Source organism: Nanorana parkeri, unplaced genomic scaffold, assembly GCF_000935625.1.
Source record: "Nanorana parkeri isolate BGI_ZX_2015 unplaced genomic scaffold, ASM93562v1 scaffold1090, whole genome shotgun sequence".
Taxonomy (NCBI): Eukaryota; Metazoa; Chordata; class Amphibia; order Anura; family Dicroglossidae; genus Nanorana; species Nanorana parkeri.
In genome coordinates, this window is record NW_017307358.1 from 273,898 (window position 1) to 293,863 (window position 19,966).

Here is a 19,966-nt window from a genome sequence, read left to right on the forward strand (position 1 = left end):
ACCGAAAGGGTTAGGGGAATACATTGTTTAGTAATGAAACTTTATTTTTGGGAGTGTTTTTTCCTTTTTTTTTTTTTTTCTCCCTACAGAAAGAATAAGAACACTAGTATTAAAAAGTAAGGGGAGAGTAGATTTGCGGATTAAGGTAAGCACACATCACAAAGGGAGTAGATGTCTATAAGACATATTAGCAAAAGAACAGAGGGAATACACATAGAGGAGATGGAAGGGAAGAATTGGAGATGAATATGGGTAGATAAAACCACACTAGAGGGGTATAAAATGTTAAATTTCCTCCCCCTTCCCCAGAAGAAGGTATGAGTAATAGTAGGAATGTGGGATGAGAGTAGAAATGGATTCGGCTGTAGTTGTGTGGTAGTGAAGGTAAAAATAAAGGATGTTGGAGATGGAACAGATGTTTTAAATTAGAGTTGGGTATAAACTATGCCATGGGATAGATAGCGAGAGGATATATGGTTATTCTTTTATATATATATAGATATATGTATATGTATTAGGTGAAATGATGATAATAAAAACATATTAAACAAAAAAGTTATCAATGTGCATGAACTAACTTAGAATACTATGCAAAGGACTAATCCGCCAATAATCTATCAGAGGTAGAGACAAACTTCTGTTTAACTTATTTTATTTTTATATATATATCACAGACTAAACCATTGACTTGAAACTGAAATCAGCTTCGAGGAGACTCCGAAGAGACTCCCCAAAATTTAACAGGAGACTTTTTTTATTATTGTTTTACTGCAGATGAAATTACTCCAATCCAATCTTGTTGCGAACACTACCGAATGGTTAGACTAAATAGTTTAGTTTGAGATATAAGGCTATTAAATTGCTTACAGATAAATGAAGATCTATACTTTTACAGGAGATGTTCAGGTTATCTTTGTTCAGTTCCACCTTGCAACCCATCAATCAGCTTCAGATCGTGTGTGTGTGTGCAAGTCTGTCTGTCTGTCCTTACGTATCGGTTATCTCCCAAACTTTCTCCTAATTTTTATTACCCAAAATGTATGAGGAGAAAACTTATCTCAACTTATTATGACATCAGGAAGTGTCTCAATTTTCGTAAAAAAATTACACATTTACCTGAAGAGGGCAATGTTGGACTAGGAATAATTTTTTATTGTTCTTTAGAATTCCTATATTTGTCATGAGTTGACCTCTGACCTTTTGGCTTGTTATAGAACCATAAAATTTAAGACATGGCCAGCTATCTTGGCAGACATGCTGGAGGCTAGTGTCTCTTTAAGAGATATATTGGTTGAAATTTTTTTCCTTGCTCTAACTTTATCTTCTATATACACTGAGGACAAGATCATATGTACTAATAGATTGCGGTTACATCAGTTCTTTCACTGATTACAGAAATAATTATATACTTAATGTAATTATTTGTACTTTCAAGACTACCATATTAATAATATATACTAATATATGTTAATAAGTAAAACCAAATAATATATATATATAAGGTATATAGGTTGAATATTGCATAAAAAATATAAAATTACTCAAGCAAATATTTAGATGCTTCATGTAATAATAATAATACAATTGAAATGATTGGTTATACCATTCCTATCAAATAATACTGTATACAAGGTGACCTTTAATGTGAGCTCTTTTTCATATGTTGTAAAGAAGAAAAAAAATGAATAGTGAATAGATCTTTGTCCTTTTTGTTAAGCTTGAGACGTGGCATCTTAAAGTCTAACACAGTCTGGTAACATGGTCAGTCCTCATCCTGCCATCGTTGCCTGGTACCCCCAGAATTTACAACCTGGGAATGTATGCTGTAACGGTCTGAGACTGGCTTATGTTAAGAGTCTTTGTCCAGAAACCATGAACTCAAATTCACCTTATACACTAATAGAATATAAAGAACAAAAATAAAATGGCTTCCAGTATGCCCATGTTACATTATGTAAACATGATAGGTTTAGGCCTAACCGTTTCTTCCTTTTAGCACTCAATAGTTCCAACAGCTGCCTTTGTGCTTTGCAGCCTATTATGCCTGCAGCAGATGGCATGAGTCTCGTGGAAGAATTTGTGAGACTAATGTGCCCCATTTGCAAGTGTGATTTGCTATCGCTGCTGGATTCACACCTGGTATTAAGGAAATCCAGTGGTTTGATAATAGTAGAAAATATGGATCCTGTTGCTGCTCTTGGCCATGGAGTCAGCAAAGCGCATGGAAAGAGTTCCAGTCATACTGGAGGCGGTGTCAGACATTAACTGGTTTTGGGGTACTGATATTCCTTTCTCAAGATACTGTACTTCCCGTTGGCATTTCTAAACCTCAGTTTGTAAACGTACACCTCACAGTTCTGGTGATGTTTTAACGTTTACTGTTTTAAAGGAGATTAGAAATGTTGAAAAATCTTGTGCCACCTGCCCTTATTAAAATCTCCTTTCTTTATTAACATCCTATTAAATTTTTTAAGCATTTATGATATATTACAAAAATGTAACCATGCAGAGGGGGCGTGTTCTGACATGGCAGCGTGAGGAGCAGTTTGTAACGATCAGACCCCACAGGTCTGTAGGGTGGAGGATCACAGCTGCAGAGATAGCAATAGTAATAGTAATGGTAATAATCAATCAGCAATCTTGAGCTAAAGTTAGGTTGCGGTTTTATTAAAGGGAGCAATTCGTGGTTTGTTGGGGTGAAAGAAGGCAACCGTCAATGCTTGGATGCAATGGATAACATTCCACACTGTTAATCTGCAGGCATATGTGAGGTAACAGTCTGTAAGACAGGGTACTTGCTATTTCAGTGGAGAGGGTTGACTGGAGCGACGTTGGTGCCCTCCTGTGGTTCCTGAGAGGAATTGCAGTCCAGGCTTTAATTGTGTAATCCTAATGCTGGGTATGGAGAGCTGCAGATGGAGCCGAGTTTGAGAGGAGAGGCAGGAGATCACTTGTGGCTGTGAGGATGGCGGTTTTGGTGGGGCTCTGACCGGCCCAATAATGGCAGTGAGGTTCAGTGCTAGGCGACGGGGAACTTGCCTGGCGTCTTCACACTTGCTAGAACGCCAGACAAGTGTCTCCGTCGGCTTTAACTAGGGAGAGGGGGAGGAGTCTCGTGACGTCACGGGTGACGTCACGAAGCTCCGACGGCAATACGAGCCGTGCTGAGAGAAGGATCAGGTGAGTCAGTTACACAGTTTTTGTGAGCTCCCATGTCCCTCTCCATACTTTTTCATCCAGCCTTCGGTTTCTACAGTAACCTCCCCCCATGACCAAGTGCGGCAAAGCCAGGGTTCTGCAGTCTACACCTAAAGGCCACCTTTTCGCTGCTTATTTGAGACCACATGTAAGAGACTTACCTGCAGAAAGACTCCTGCTCAAAAATGTGCAACCAAGTATGTAATCCATTGCCCAAAGTTCCTGGAAAACGCGCTTTAGCACGTGAACGCGCGCGTACGTGAACATTTATGCGCAACAGCGCACGTCCGTAAGCGTGCAGAAACGAGCTAATTAGCGTGCAGGTGCACGCTCATTAGCGTGCACACTATCCTATTTAAACAGACATGAAGCCATGACCAAGTTGCTGAGTGGTCTTCAGCTTGTCCCTGTGTGCCCTGTACTCTTTTCTTGTATCCTGACGTAATGTGTATGAACCCGGCTTGTGACCATTTGACTTCGCCTCCTCCACCTCATTCGGTACCTCTGCTCTCTGATCTGCTGTGTATGACCCTGGCTTACGTTTCCTGACCTTGCTCCTGATCTGTGATTCGGCACCTCAAGATTCGGCTCCCTGTGTATGACCTCGGCTTGAACCTGACTTCCCTCCTGGTCTGCCACTTGGTTGATCGCTCCATCAGCATCCTAAGCAACGACGTCCTGCTAGTGCTTCCTTGGCCTCATACCAGTTGCCTGCTCTGGTTTCAAGAGGTCCCAGTGTCATCTCGGTCCTGCCGATTCACCAGCTGGTCCAACGCACTCAAGCGCCTCCTCAAGAACTGGCCAGCCACCAGTACCGGCACCTGTGCTCCGCTCTGTCCTTACATCCCCTATCACTACTTCCAGAGGTGTGGGACAAGAGGTGCACGGACAGCCCCCTTCTCAGCTGAGTCTCCGGTCAGGTACGTGATACCACAGCGCTTTTTGTAGAGCTGCGGCCTTCAACACCGGAGCCATAGGCGTCCTCTCTGGGCCCTCCGGAAGAGGCTCCTTACTAGGGATGCACCGATACTCGTACTCACCCAAATGTTCCGATACTTATCCCAATACCGGAACTTCCAGTCAGAGGGAGATTTCCTCTGACTGGCAGTGCCGCAATGGAACATGGAGCCGGCTTCCCGGACAATCAGGAAGCCGGGCCGCGGGTAATGACTTGCAGCCCTTCTTTCTGTTTGGCCAGGAAGCCGGCTCCATGCTGTTTGGCCGGGAAGCCAGCTCCATGCTGATTGGCCGGGAAGTCGGCTTTACCAGCCAATCTGCATCGGGCCAGCCAAATAGCCAGCTTGATGCTGATTGGCTGGGATGCCGGCTTGCTGACCAATCCTCATTGAGCCGGCCAAACAGCATGGAGCCGCCTTTGGGGCAAATCAGGTAATGACCCGCCTCCCAGCTTCCTGATTGGCTGGGAGCCGACTCCCTGCTGAATTGGCGCAGAGCCGGCATCCCAGCCAAACAGCATGGAGCTGGCTTTCTGTGCAATCAAGAAGCCCACTGTGTCATTACCTACTGCCCGATTGCTTCCTGATTGCCTGGGAAGCCGGCTCCATGCTACTGGAAGTACCAGTATCGGTACTTGGTATTGGCGAGTACCAAAATCTAAGTATCGGTACTCACACTCGATACCGAAAAACCGCTATCGGTGCATCCCTACTCCCTACCCATCTATAGATGCCATGTGGGACTCCCCAGATCGCAGTGGATGCGCCCGGCCGGAACGGCTGTCGCAAGGAGAAAATGCTGGGGCCGCACTACACTTTGAAGTGGCTGATTGGCACCTGTGGCCTGAGGTACGGCTGCTGGCACCAACGAACCTTGGAATCATTCACTCTGATGTTGCTGCATTGCATGGAGGGGCGGCTACCTCATGCTGGATGGCTTCGTCAGTGGGGTTTCTTCAGACCTCTTTAGTATCACCAATGGTACGTGTCCGGGATGTCCATTGTCCCCACTATTGTTCATCCTCCTCTTTAGAACCATTTCTGTGTATCATTCAGAACAATCCTAGTATCAGAAGGTTAAGCGTTCCTGGTGCTTAATACAAATTACAGATGAAATGTTGTTCTCCCTCACTTGCCCCAATGTTTCCCTTTCCAATTTGCTAGAGGAATTCAAAATCTGTGGGCAACTTTCCAGTCTCAAAATTAACTTAACTCCCAGAAGTTGGAATCCCTTACTGACTTTTTTCAATGTTAGGAAAACCTTTTCCTTTAATTTTCCTTTTATGCACTGTTGAATCCCTGCTTCACCAATGAAATGCGGGCCCTTTTTCAAAGTTTGGACTTTGTAATATTGTTAAAATGTCAATATTGCTTAAATGTTTTTATACTTTTTTTAATTCCCTGCTGGTCCATATTCCTGCTTTCTTTTTCAGATCGGTTACCTCCTTTTTTTTTTTTTACCAGATTTATTTGGTCTCATAAACATCCCAGGCTTACTGGTGTGGGGGTAGGCAGACTTCTAAAAAAAAAAAACTTTTCCGAGCCAACAAGAAGGCTCAGATTACAGTGGTTACAAATAAGGATCAGAGTAGCATTAACCCCTTCGTGACGGGAGACGTACACTGTACGTCCAGCCACAAAGGGACCAAATGACTTGTCACGTACACTACGTGACAAAAAAAGAAAAGTGTAAATAAAAAAAAAAGTGTAAAAAATAAAATAAAATAAGGGACAAATAAATGAATGTATTTATTGCATTTTTTTAGCTGTGCTGGTTTTGTAAAAAAAATACTACAAATCAAAACGGAAAAAAGTGTTTTTTTTTTAACGTTTTTTTCCTCTTTTTTTATACTTTATTTGTCCTAAGTGAGGCGTTAGACACACATATGTGATATAAATATGTAGCCCTATCTGTCCTCTAAAAAACAATATATAATATGTGTGGGTGCACTTTGTAAGAAAGTATATTACTGACGTGGAAGAATCACACAGCAAAAATGTCAAAAGTGTGTCAGTCATTTACGAACAGAAACTAAAAACAAGCTCAGTCATGAAGGGGTTAAAGTATCAAAAGTATATAAATTTATGGAAAATTACAAAATAATAGCACAACCCCATCCTACACCCCCATTAAAACTGGTTGACAACGTTGTCCACCTCATTCATACCATCACTCATACAGGCGCGCTGACTCAATTCATAAATAAAACATTTCTGGTAGAGCTCTAGGGGACTAAAGAAAACCAGGATGGGTCCCAGGTTTAGTGGAATAAAATCAAAAATGAATCTGTGTATAAGTTCATAGGTGACCATAAGGAAAACATTTCCGTTTTTAAATGAAATTCAGACTCCAGACTGATCCTTTTATAAGTCCCAGTACTTGAATATATGAAGGATGAATGCTGTTCAAAAGCACCAGGATTTAAGCAGTATAGTGATTCGATAAGGCAATCTCCAACCCGGAACTATGTAAGCTTATTACTGGTACTCACGATTTTAGTTCATACGGGTTTACTCAGAGTCTCTCAACATTTTAGATAGCTGTCAGTCCTGTTCGTGCCATTACCCCCGTGTATCACAAGCTCAACATATCGGTTCTCAGATGAATCTCTTTATCTCCTTCGTACTCCTTAGTGCTAATTCAAACCACTAGTAGACAATGATCTCCATTAGCAGTAAAGACCCATCCCGTTTTTCTTTAGTCCCCTAGAGCTCAACCAGAAATTATTTATATATGTATTGTGGCAGCCCGCCTGTATGAGTAATAGTATGAATGAGATGGACAACGTTGTCAACCAGTTTTAATGGGGGTGTAGGTTGGAGGTTATGCTATATGATGCGAGTCATGTGCTATAATTTTGTAATTTTCAATAAACTTTCAAAAGTTTTTTTGCGTGTCTTTATCGAGTTACGGATAGTTGAGTAATGCAAATGATTATCCAATTATGATGAAAGGGTTCATTAAGTGGTGTTTCTGTCTCTGGATAAGTACATCCTTTTCCTCCAACCCCCTGCATTGACACTCTGTCTCTGGAGGAGGAGGAGAAGCACGGCATCAGCGTCAGTATGGTGACGTCGGGGCGGTAGTGATGTCACGAAGAGGTGACACACTTCCAGTGGGACACTTCTGGGTTCCGTAACGCTGAGCTGAGCGTGAGTTCCAAGGTGGTTGACATGAGATTTAAGGAGGGGAATGGAGTGTAAATCTGGTGTGAGTGTGTGCAGTTCAATTGCAAGCGCTCGGGCCACGCTACATGACGCTGAGACATCTCGTACTGCCTGACTGGGTCCACATACAGCCAGGAGGGACACCAGGAGTGGGCCAAGTGCGGGGTCAGCAGACCCGTCACCATGCCTTCGGATGCTGGATCACAGGCTGCCTCTCCTGATCTGGGAGATTTGGGCACTAACGCAAAGGTAGGCGAGTTTTCGTTTGGGAAATTCCCTTCTACCTATCCCTACTTTCATTGGGGGCCTGCTTAGGCAGGGCAGAAGGGTAGTTCTCTACACTATATCCTGGGCTTTTGCGGTTCACTGGGTGAAGTGTTATTGCCAGGGGCACAGGGGCAAATTGAGTCCTTCTTATTTATACAGGTCAAGGCCCTAGATGATAAGCCTCTTGCTCAAGCTGGTACTTCTTGCCCAAAGGGTAGAAGATGCGCCTCTTGCAACATCAAGCAGTCGTCATCTTGGTCCAAACCCTTGTGCAAAGGTTGTGTAGAGAAGCTGGTATCCAAAGAATCAGCAGGCATATTTAAGGGACTTATGGATACCATGAAAGAGGAAATGGTCTCTACATTTCATCTTTCTCGTCTATCATTCAGAGTTCTGCTGGGCCTAGTTTAGGGGTGTAGAACAATCCGGGCCCTTCGGGAGAAGGTTGCTCAAGTGTTTACGCTGTGAGTTTAGTAAGTGGCGAGGCACCCAGTGATTGTTTGCGCGGTCCTTGTGGGGAATCCAATCAATCGGAGGAAGACTCTGAAGCAGAATTCCAGGAACCAAAAAGGGCTAAGTACCTGTTCCCATCGTTCGAGACTGCTGAATGGTTAAAAGCCATCTGGGACATTTTAGGTTGGAAGGATGAGTTGACAAAACTCTCTGTCCATGATAAAATGTACAAAGGGCTTCATACCACCAAGGGCCACACGTTTCTGGTCCACAAATCCCTGAAAGATGTGATACAATCTGAATGGGAACAACCTGAATAGAGGATATTATTTTTGTTTAGCCTTAAACGCAGATTTCCCTTTACTGAGGAGGACGCAGAGTTTTGGAAACATGCCCAAAATTGGACGTGTCACTCTCCAAGGTTTCAAAGCAGTCTTATTTATCGTTTGAAGATATGGGGGCATTGAAAGACCTTATGTACAAAAAGACAGAGTTTTTGCTCAGGATAGGTTGGCAGGCCGCCCAAGAGCTGGGCCTTTAAAAATGGAAAGGGGAAAAAGTGGTTTTCTCTTTAACCACCTTCAACCTGGGCCCAAATCACAATGACTCTACGGTCAAGGTGGGAGGGAGACTGAGGGACTTCCTCCCACGTTGGATGGCCCTGACAGACAACAATTTTGTTCTGGAGCTCATCAGATCAGGCTACAAAATAGAATTAAGAGGACTCCTCCCGTCCAGATTTTTAGTTACCCCCCCCCCCTCGCCAGGGACCTGGAGAAGGCGAGGTCTATGACGATATCCCTTCAGGAATTGGTGGAACAAGGTCATTGTTCCGGTTCCAAAACAAGAAGAGGGCAGGGGGTTTTATTCCCACATATTCACAAGAGTAAAATGGCCAGGAAAATGCAGGTTGATTCTAAACGTGAAACCCTTAAACAGGATAGTGAGATGCAAAAGGTTCCGTATGGAGTCAATATTTTCAATAAGAGACTTGATGCCACAGGGAGCGTTCCTGGCACCAGTAGATATCAGGGATGTTGCGGTTTGTGGTCAATGGACCAGCTGGGGTTCTCCATTTTTAGTACAGGGCACTGGCCTTCGGTCTGTCGCCCTCTCCGAGGATTTTTACCAAAGTGCTAGCAGAGGCTCTTGCCCCCCTAAGGTCGCGAGGAGTTAGGGTCGTGCCGTATGTGGACGACCTTTTATTTTTTGCCCCTTTAGGGGACCTACTCTAGCAGAAGTGGAACATCGCCATCGGACACCTGGACAGTCTCGGGTGGCTCCTAAACAGGGAGAAGTCCCAGCTGGTCCCTTTGCAAACTGTGAAATACTTTGAGGTACTGGATAGATGCCCGCAACAGGTTGGTATCCCTCCCTCAGGAGAAGGTCTCCTTGCTAAATACAGAGGCAATGAATCTTTGTTTAGCGAAGCATCCTGCAGGTCAATCATGAGTGTTCTGGGGTTGATGACATCAGCCATGCCGGCGGTCTTTTGGGCACAGTTGCTGTCACGTACCTTAAAGGAGTCTGAAATGTCGAGGGTGGCCTCTCTCACTTCTCTGGTCCTGGGGCACCTGGATGGGCCACAGAACACCAGGGCACAGAGGGGCAGGAGTGCCAGTAGTAGCAGAATCTGTTGAGCAGGAAATGCAGAGATGGGTGCAGGTCAAGTAGGCAATGGATGAGCAGAATAGTCAGGACAGACCGAGGTCATCAACTTGCATGTAACGCAGTACAAAGGATGAGGCAGGAACAACGTCCGGGACAAGCCGAGGGTCTAAGCACTGGAGAGAAGCAGAAGGGTCAAGCCAAGCCGGGTCAAAAAGAGATACACACTTCAGGAACAGGATACAGGAACACAGGGAAGCTGACAAATCTGACCGCAAAGGAGGTCTGGTGGTCACAGTCTTAAATAGCCCAGAGGGTGCCAAACATTACGTCGGCGTGTGCACATACGCGTGCATGTTCATGCAGATGCATGTTCATGGGCTGCACCAGGTGCATTCGCATGTGCAAACTGCGGTGTAAGAATCCTGGGTCTGGCTTCCTGACAGTTGCATTTCAGGCCCCTTTCTCTTTAGCCAGTGGGGTGGAGAACCAGAGTGCCTAGACAAGAAGTTGTTACTAACAGACCCAGTCAAGCATTTATTACTTTGGTGGATGGACAGTCAGAACCTTGGGGGGGATACCGTGTTTCCCCGAAAATAAGACACTGTCTTATATTTTTTTTTCCCCAAAAAATCCACACTAGGTCTTATTTTCGGGGATGTTTTAATGTCAGAAGTTACCTCAGTGACTGAGGCTTAGTCACCTCATCTCACCTCACTCCGACCCCACTGGCCATGCCGCGCCGCTGCCTGCTGGGAAATGTAGTTTTCTGCCCGGTGGCAGCTCTCTAAGCAAAAGTCGAGGCAGACAGGTGCCTGCTGATTTTCGAGACTCGGGCGGCATGCGGGAGCTGCGGCACAGCAGTCAGTTCCCACCGTGTACTCTGGTTGCTCTCTGAGCCACCCCACCCCCAAATGACAGAATACCAGGCCCCCCTCCCAGCCTCGCCACCCCCTTCCTACGGCCCTGCCAGTGGCGCAGACAGTGGACAATGCGGTAAAGTGCATGCTACCGTACCAGCAAACTAGGTCTTTTTTTTCGGGGTAGGTCCTGTATTACAGGAATCTCTAAAGATAGTGCTAGGTCTTTCTTTCGGGGTAGGTATTATTTTCGGGGAAACACGGTAGGTTATGGAGTCAGCCAGAACCACTCAGGGTCACCACAGATGCCAGCGCTTGGGGGTGGGGTGCCCACCTTTAGGATCTCATTGGCCAAGGGACGTGGGATCGCGTTTGGTGGAACAAGTCTTCAAACATGAGAGAGTTGAAGGCAGTGGGCCTTGCCCTCTTGCATTTTCATCGACAAATAGAGAGATAACGTGTTGGTACTGTGAGACAACACCACAGCAGTGGCGTTCGTAAACCGACAAGGAGGGGACCAGGTCACAGGCCTCGATGACACAATCTTGTCTTGGGCCGAAAGCAAGCTCCTTTCTCCGACAGCTGTTAATTTGAAAGGAAGCTTGAATTGTTTAGCGGATACCAACAGCGGGAGGGAATGACAGAAAACGGAATGGTCTCTGGATGCACAAACCTTCCATTGGATAGTCAGGGCATGGGGGTTGCCAGAAGTAAACCTATTTGCGTGAGCAGCAGCAAACAAGAAAGTAGAACGATTTTTCTCCCTCACAGAAAGCGACAGAGGTCTGGGGGTGGACGCCCTTGCCCACCCTTGGAAGTTCCGGTTGGTGTATGTGTTCCCCCCTCTGCACTTGATTCCAAAAGTTATAAGGAAACTGGAGAGGGAGGAAACATCATTAATGCTGATTGCCCCATTTTGGCACAAGAGGCCTTGGTTCACTGCCCTTCTGGATCTGAGCAGGGAAATCCCTTTACCTCTTCCACTGAAAAAAAATCTGTTGACGCAAGGATCGGTGCGTCACCCACAGTTGCAGGTACTGCGTTTAACGGCCTGGTTTCTGAGAGTGACATCTTAAGGTCTTAAGGCCCTGGGTAAGGGGTTTTCTGAAAGAGTTGTGTCCACTCTCCTAGAAAAGCTTCCACATCAGCCATCTACTACAAGGTGTGGAAGGTTTTTTCCACCTGGCGGGATAGACAGAGAGTCACCACAGTGGGAAAGGTGGCACAGGTGTTGGAGTTCCTGCAGGAAGGTTTAGATAAGAACCTTGCTTGCAGCACTTTAAAGGTGCAAGTTTCAGTACTATCCAACTTTTTGGATGTTAGGCTAGCAGGGGACTCCCTTGTCAAGATTCCTGAAGGCAGCAGGTAGGTTGAGATCCCCAAAGCTTAAAAACTTTCCTGCCTGGGTCTGTTGTCCTTCAAGGGTTCCTCAGACTACCTTTTGAACCAATTAAGGACTGCTCCATCAGAGCGCTCACTTTGAAGACAGTGCTACTGGTAGCTTTAGTATCTGCCAAGAGCGTGAGTGAAATACATGCATTTTCTATGCGGGAACCGTATTGCACAATCTTGACTGACAAAATTGTGCTGAGACCTGACCCAGCTTTCTTACCAAAAGTGGCCTCTATTTTTCACAGGATGCAAGAGGTCATCATACCGTCATTCTCAACTAAACCGATGAATGACACAGAAAGGGGATGGCAGGGCATCGATGTGAGACGATGTATGCTGGGAGTATCTGTCTCAGACTAATGAATGGAGGAAGTCGGATAACCTCTTTGTCCTATTCCATGGTCCAAGTAGGTAGTACAACTAGGTGGATTAGAGTTGCCATTTCCGAGACTTACCACTCCCAGGGTTAGACGTTACCTGGAAATTCCATGGTCACATTCCACCAGAGCCTGGGCTACCTCAAGGGCAGAAAGAGCAGGGGCATCACCAGATCAGATCTGCAGAGCAGCCACCTGGTCCAGCTTCCAGACATTCGTCAGACATTACAGAATCGATATACTGACTCAACAGGACCAAGCTTTTGTCAGGAAGGTCCTGCAGGCAGCCCTAAGTAAGCATGGTTCTTGCTTATCCTCTCATTGGTTGTCCTGGAAGATGACTGGGGAAAACATAAGTTAGTTACCTGTTTCCAGGAAGCTTCCAGGACAGGGTTTGAGAACTTACTCATGTAATGGCCTTCGGTCCTTGAAAGTACTGAGGTGGGATTGTAGGAGTGTCTTTTTAAAGAAAATCTAATGTGGATGATATGTTTCCTGTTTCAGGTGGGCGGAGACCTCTCTCATTGGCTGTCCTGGAAGATTCCTGGAAACAGAGTTACCGGGTACAGGGCTGTGAAATTCCTATTGCCCGTTGCCTGGGACATGCAGTTCCGAGCGCCGGGTAGGTAGTTTTTTTTCTACATTTAGCCCTACTTCGGGCAAGCAGGGCTAAATTTAGAGCGCGGAAGCTGCCACTCCTTTTGTACGGTTGTCACAAGTGATCAGCTACCCAGATCACTTGTAACAGCCTGCTTGTCCCGCCTCCTGTGGGCAGCGCCACTATGTAACCTGAAGAAGGGGAAGAGCCAGAGCGGGGCCCTTCTCCCCAGGGCCCAGGGTATTTCATAGGACGTCTTCTAGGCTGTACACACTGACAGGGGTGTATGAGGGCAGCTGCACTGCCTGCTTCCACTAAGGTGCAAGGCAATGTCTGGTATCGGTCTGTCCCTGCATCCTCATCTTCCACATGACCATCTTATGTGTATCTGAACTGCTGGAGCACTACAAATCCCAGCATGCCAGGAGCTGCCAAGGATGCAGTTATCCCAGAGGAGCTATGTATCCAGTCCCAGTAAGGGGGTGGGGTGTGTGTGTGTGCGACAGCTTCTGTGATTCATTGGAAAAATATATCACCAGCCCTGCAAGGGATACAGGTGCAGGTCTACAAATAGAGAACCAGAGATGCCGGCTGTATGTTGAGAAAGGATCCTGCAAAGCCCCGAAACTGGTTGATGTCTGACCAGTGGAGGCTTTAGGTGAAACTCAAATGTGAGGCCCCACTTAGACCCATAATGTACAAAATTCAAATAAGAATTAAAAAGGACAGCTAGGAATTTACATCTCCTAAGATTTGTATTTGTGTCTCATTTCTAATTCTACAAATGTCTATATAGTGGTCAGACATGTCGGTACAGTGGGTGGTCAGTGGTCTGGCATGTCGGAACAGTGGGTGGTCAGTGGTCTGGCAGTGGGTGGTCAGTGGTTAGGCATGTTGGTACAGTGGGTGGTCAGTGGTCAGGCATGTCGGTACAGTGGCTGGTCAGTAGTCAAGCATGTCCAACTATTTTTTTTTTCCCTTTTAATTTGTAAAATGTTCATCTTTTCCATGCTTTCGGTGTCCTTGTCTCACACGGTTGTTGCACCACTTTTGTATTGAATGACACCCATCCAATTCCTTCCTGTGAGGCTAGGCTGTCATTGACACACCCTCTGTGTACAGCGTCATCCCTCAGCCTAGGTTTACAGTGTACTGCTGTCTGTGTTGCAACATCTTGAGTGCTGTTCTGTCCAGCATTGAAGCCTGCCCACAGACTGATGCCGGAGAAGAGGAACAACATTCATCATGTTGCTCCACTGAAACAAAGTGGCTATGTATGCTAAAATATGCTTTTTTAGCAGCTGGAGTTTGGTGTTAAATTGAACTGAATTTCCATTTTGACCACTGTTGTACTAGCAGTTTAATGATTGATTTTATTTGATGCCTGGAGTTATTTAGCATGTAAAATTATTTAACTCAGTAATGCAGAAGTATAATTTCGTATTTTTTCCCTTTTAGGTGTTTAAGCATACAAGTCAACAGGAAGGATGCAATCCTGATGTATGGGTTAATTTGGCTTGTGCATATTTCTTTCTGGGAATGTATAAAGATGCAGAGGAGGCAGCCAATAAAGGTAATATTAAAAGAGGTAAAATGGTAATGAATACTTTATTTGTATATTTAGGGGTCTATTTTTAAACGATTCCCAGAGCCATTTGCCCAGCGAATCTCTGTGGAATGTTCGTTTCGTGTGAATAGAACAGCAAAAACAAATGTTCTTACTATGTTTTCAAATGTTATAATGCATTATGGCCACTAGATGCATCTGAGGAGCATACCGCAGGAAATAATATGTATTTATTTAGGCGAGGTGCAGGTCAGGACGTCATCCGACCCTTCTCTCCACCTCATTTTATCAGAGAACGCCTTGTATTCGTTGAAAAAAAATAATAAAGGGCATTCTCTGAATGGTGGCAGTGCTAAACTATGCAGAAAAAAAGGTAAAAGAAAGGGTTTGTTTAGAGATGTATATTGAACCATGCATGAAAATATATCAGATTTATTGTACATAAAATGTTTCAGTTGATAAAACTCATAAATAACATTGTTACATACATTAGTGGATATAATATCCCAGTTTTGACCAACATGATTCATCCCTTCTTAGTGGGTAGCCCAAAATACATAAATTAATTTACTAAAATTCTAATACATATCAGCCATGATTCATTCCAAATTATCCATTCATTGTATAATCTCCAAGTTATGTCTATCAAAATTCGTGTTTCGCATTTAAGCTTCTTCAGGGGATCGGATTCATCTTTTATGGAGTGCCTGGAGGTGGGTCGACGTGAGGAGGACCAGGATGAGGTGGGTGGCTATGTCTAGCCCTGCCATCGCATACCGTCCATCATCTCTACCGGGACCCCGGGGCCTCAAAGGGAGGAATGCCCTAGGCAGTGTAAGAGAGTCAAACCAAACCCTATTCGGAACGGTGACCTAATTCTGATCAGAATTAGGTCACCGTTCCGAATGGGGTTTGGTTTTTCTGATCAGAATTGCAAAACTGTGAACCTGGCCTTAGAAAGATATAGCAAGCTGGCTTTAGAGTCTTTTTTGTGGTCTTTGACAATTAATTACTTCACAATACATTCAACAAGAGAGATCAGAGATTGCTTGTTTTGAAGCTCTTTTACTGATGGTTAACAGGGGTGTGGAATTCGTATCGCCGAACGCCTGGGACATGTAGTTCCGGGCGCCGGGCAATTGTTTTTTTCAGTGTTTTAGCCCTGCTGCGGACAAGTAGCAGGGCTGATTTTTTTTTAACTGAGCGGCTAGAGCGGGGGGCGTGGAGTGGTGATGGAGCCGTGACAGAACAGTGCGCGATCCGTGATTGCCCGGTCATAGTACATGAAACCGAACGGATGGCTGTGCGGTCACTGAATCGCACACCACTGCCGATCGCGCTGGCAGTGCCATTATTTTCTAATGGCACCCCAGTCGTGTCAGGCAGATCGCACGGTTTCCCGCCGAAATATCGCCCGGGCAGTCGTGCACGATCGCATTTGAAAATACTGCGCGATGGGTGTCGCGAGTAAAGGTACATGTACCTTTTTTCAGTGATTGCCATGCAGATGTAACCCCAAACATGCGGATGCAACCGCTGTATACAACCACACACGATTGCACGTCCCAGGATTGCCCAAGTCTGCACCAACCCTAAAGGGTAAATGCACTTTCCCAAGTAGTTGGGAAAATGGAATTACCCGCACAAATGTCCCTCCCGCTATACTTCCAGACCACCAGTACGGGTGTACTATCTGTGCATGTTCCATGTATTCTGAATTTCGCTCGCAAATTGCAAGCACTCGTTGGTCAACGCGGTCACCTGATGACGTTGACCAATGAGAAGTGCTTCCTAGCACTGCTAAATACGGTTTTGGTTAAAATATTTTTTTTGTATCAGGAGAAATAGATTGTGGGGGCGTGTCCTGGACATGGCGGCGCTCAGATGTGCTTAGCGTGAGCTCTGAACACGCTACCTGCAAATCAGACATCCTGGACTCAGACGAATCCCCAAATTCCTACCGAAAATATGAACAAGAAAACCACGCGTGCGGGAGCCTCAAAAACTTCCTCTACCAGCATCAAAAAATACCTAGCGGTAGAGCAGTCGGGCTCGTCTACCCCACGCAACGCGGCTAAGACTGGCTCACAGGATATACGCTCAACACACTTGTCACCTTGAGGAATGGACCCTGAGTCATCCTACCTTCGGCCTGGGACCCGAGACGAGCGGGAGCCCCGGTATATCACCTCGATGGACGAACTGGTGCGTACTCTTCCCACTAAGTAAGATTTGGCAGACATGCTTTGCACCCTTGAGAACTCATTGAAAGTCGACATCCTGTCGCTCAGAGGTGAGGTCACCCACCTCCTTCATAGAGTGGAGGAGACGGAGAGCCGATTGGACAGCCACGCCACTGCCATAACGGCTCTGCAGTCCCACCTCCAGCTCGCGGCCAAGACGCAAAGAGACCTCTCATATCGCCTCGAAGACCAGGACAACCGGGGACGCTGCAATAACTTGCGGGTAAGGAGTCTATCTGAGGCGATCTCTGATCGTGACTTGGCGGACACACTATGGGGTATCTTTAATTCTACACTGGGAAAGGCCCCCGACACTCCCCTTAAGTTCGATAGGGCGCATAGAACACTCCGTCCACGGGGTCTACAGAATGAAACATCCAGAGATGTGATATGCCGCCTACACTACCACACAGATAAGGAAGCTATTTTGATGAAGCTCTGGGAGAGTCCGCTTATAGATTTTGAAGGCGTCCACCTACAAATCTTCCCTGACCTGGCTAGGGAGACCCTTTTCAGACGCAGGGCTCTGCGTCCGCTGCTGGAGCTTCTTCGCTCTAATAACATCCAGTATCGATGGGGCTTTCCGGCCTGTCTAATTGCTAGAAGGCAAGACGTCAGTTCTTCGCTTCCCTGAAGACTTAGATGCATTTTCTGAATCTCTGCGTATCACCATACCGAAACTACCGGAATGGGGTGACTCTTTGCCTTCCCTTCCATCACTGACGGACCAACAATGGAGGTCAGTGGGCACTATCTCCTCGTCTACCCGACACAATGTTTGAAAGAACAATGTATGCCTTTCTCTCTAACTCTACCTAAAGTATGGCCCCTTCTGTTAAAGCCAAGCTTAACTGCTAAAAACTTGCTGAATATGGGCCGAGGAACATGTACAGGTGAAACTCGAATAATTAGAATATCGTGCAAAAGTAATTGCAGTAAGTGCTGCAAAAGGGGCCCAAACCAAGTACTGAGTACATATGCATGCTTTGTACTTTTCAGAGGTCCGATATTGTTCTATGTACAATCCTTGTTTTATTGATTGCATGTAATAATCTACTTTTTTGAGGTTGTGGATTTGGGGTTCTTGGGGTTTTCATGAGCTGTAAGCCATAATCATCACAATTATGACAAATCACGGCTTGAATTATCTTGCTTTGCATGTAATGAGTCTATCTCATATATTAGTTTCACCTTTTAAGTTGCATTAGTGAAATAAATGAACTTTGCACGATATTCTAATTATTCGAGTTTCACCTGTATGTTGGTTTTTTTTTTTCCCTCTGAGTCACAACGGCCTTTTCCATCTGGCCGAATTTAGGGTGTACTACTACTGAGACCTTGGTGAATATATTTGCTTATAAATAAGTAGTGTTAATGTTAATGCAATGCTAACGATACGAATTTTGCGGGTGCGTGCTGACCTGGGCGACAGTGGAAGTGAATAAGTGCTTCGGCTTCCCTGGCGGCCTAGGGTTAGGCTTGACCGGTAGCGCCTCTTTTGGCCATGGCGTTTTCCCCCTGCAAAAGGTGCATATGGTTCCAAGAGAACCCGTTTTGGTAATGTTATATCTCAGTGTTTCTGTTCTTTTTTTTTTTCAAATTCTTTATTTAACAAAACAAAATCACCGATGACCAAGCATGATCATCAAAGACTCCATCCAGAGGCCAAAGTAATCAATAATCGTATTACATTTCCATTAGTGTACATACATCAGGAAACTAAGATACTAGTAAATCATCCTGCGCCCCCAGAATACCTTATGAAAACAGATATCTTGTGCCGTCATTAGTGAAATCCTTTGTTCTTTTTAAGCGTATTCAAGTATGGGAGAAAGAGAAGAAAAGAAAAAAAAAAGGGAAAGGAGGAGGAAAAAATGCTAGTTGGGGGGGAGGGGGGGTTGCCAAAGGGAGGAAAAGAGGACAGCCAAAGAGAGAGGGATGAAAAAGGAAGGACCCTTCGCCTGTGATCCAGGTGTACCTCCTCCGCTATGCCCCTCAGAGCAACTCCCTGTACTCCGAGGAATCAGCAAACAGATCCCAGTAGAACCAGGTTTGAGAAAAGGCCTCTGTTCGGTCCCCTAAAGCTGCTGTCAGATTTTCCATCTCTCTAATCTCAGATACTCTGTTAAGCCAGTGAATTCTGTAGAATCTCTTCCTTGAGGGTATATGAGTGAAGGCAGCAAAGAACATCTCTCGGCTGAGCCATGGAAGTATTTCGTGGGCCAAGGGTTCTGTGTACCCTGTCGATCGCTATGTCTGAGTGGGCAGGGCGTTCCAATAGCAGGTTGAATATGCCTGTCACAGTAGAGCGTAGATCAGCAGGTGCCGTAGCCTCAGGGATTCCCCTAATACGAACATTCTGCCTGCGACTGCGGTTTTCTAGATCATCCACTAGCAATTGAGTAATGCGAGAAGACATATCTCCACATGTATGATCCAGAGCATGAATAGCCCCTCGAAGGGAGGACTGACCCTCCTCCACCTTAGCGACTCTAGCTTCCACCTCTGTCACCTGTGTACGGACAGTGGCAATGTCCTGTTGTAAAGCGTTTTCCACACGTGCAGCTAAGGCCTCAAAGTCATTCCTAGTGGGCAGAGATTGAATAAGATGCCAGAGGGCCTTTTCCCCAGGAGTAGCGGCAGCCAAAAGTTCAGAGGGAAGGCTGACCCCCCTCACCCGCAGCTGATACAGTGGTGCACCCTATAGGTGATGCAGACTGGGAATGATCCCCCTGAGAGGCCGCCTGGAACAGCAGCACAGGCCCTCGATCACCTTCGTCTGAGTCCGATGAATGTGAGGGGGGGAAAGAGTGAGTGAGCCCCGGAGACAAATCGCTAAGTGGGGAGCAGGGTGGCATGGTATGGTCCCCTACCTCTGAAGCGCTGGCTCGAGAAGAGGAGGGCTTATGTGATAGCGCTGGTTCCTGTCCACGAGGTGGGGCCGCAGGCGCCATCTTAGGCGTGGATGCTGCGGGACCTGACCGCTGACTATTCCCCTGCAGGAAGCGATCCATGGCGGTATGCGGGCGGCCGGAGGAACGTCGTTTGTTTCTCCTCTTCCCCGGCAACATGTATCAGCGGGGCTGCTCGTGTGGTAAGCTGAAAGGCAGTCTAAGAATGTTGCTGGCCCGGGAGCTCCGTATCAGTGCGGCTTCACTCTTCCATGCCGAAGCCACGCCCCCCGTGTTTCTGTTCTTTGACACTGAGGAATAGGATTGGGGACTCCTTCCTCGATCTTTCTTTTTTAATTTTATGTCTTTCTCCCCCCTTTTTCCACTC

At 45.9% G+C, this 19,966-nt stretch overlaps 1 protein-coding gene across 1 annotated transcript in view; it reads left to right on the forward strand.

The window, feature by feature from the left end:
* Positions 1–19,966, forward strand: part of TTC26 (tetratricopeptide repeat domain 26) — a 336,565-nt gene that overhangs the window by 52,097 nt on the left and 264,502 nt on the right. The window contains exon 4 of the mRNA XM_018567770.1: positions 14,336–14,450. Coding sequence (XP_018423272.1) covers positions 14,336–14,450 — 115 coding nt within the window. The remainder of the gene's footprint in view (positions 1–14,335; positions 14,451–19,966) is intronic.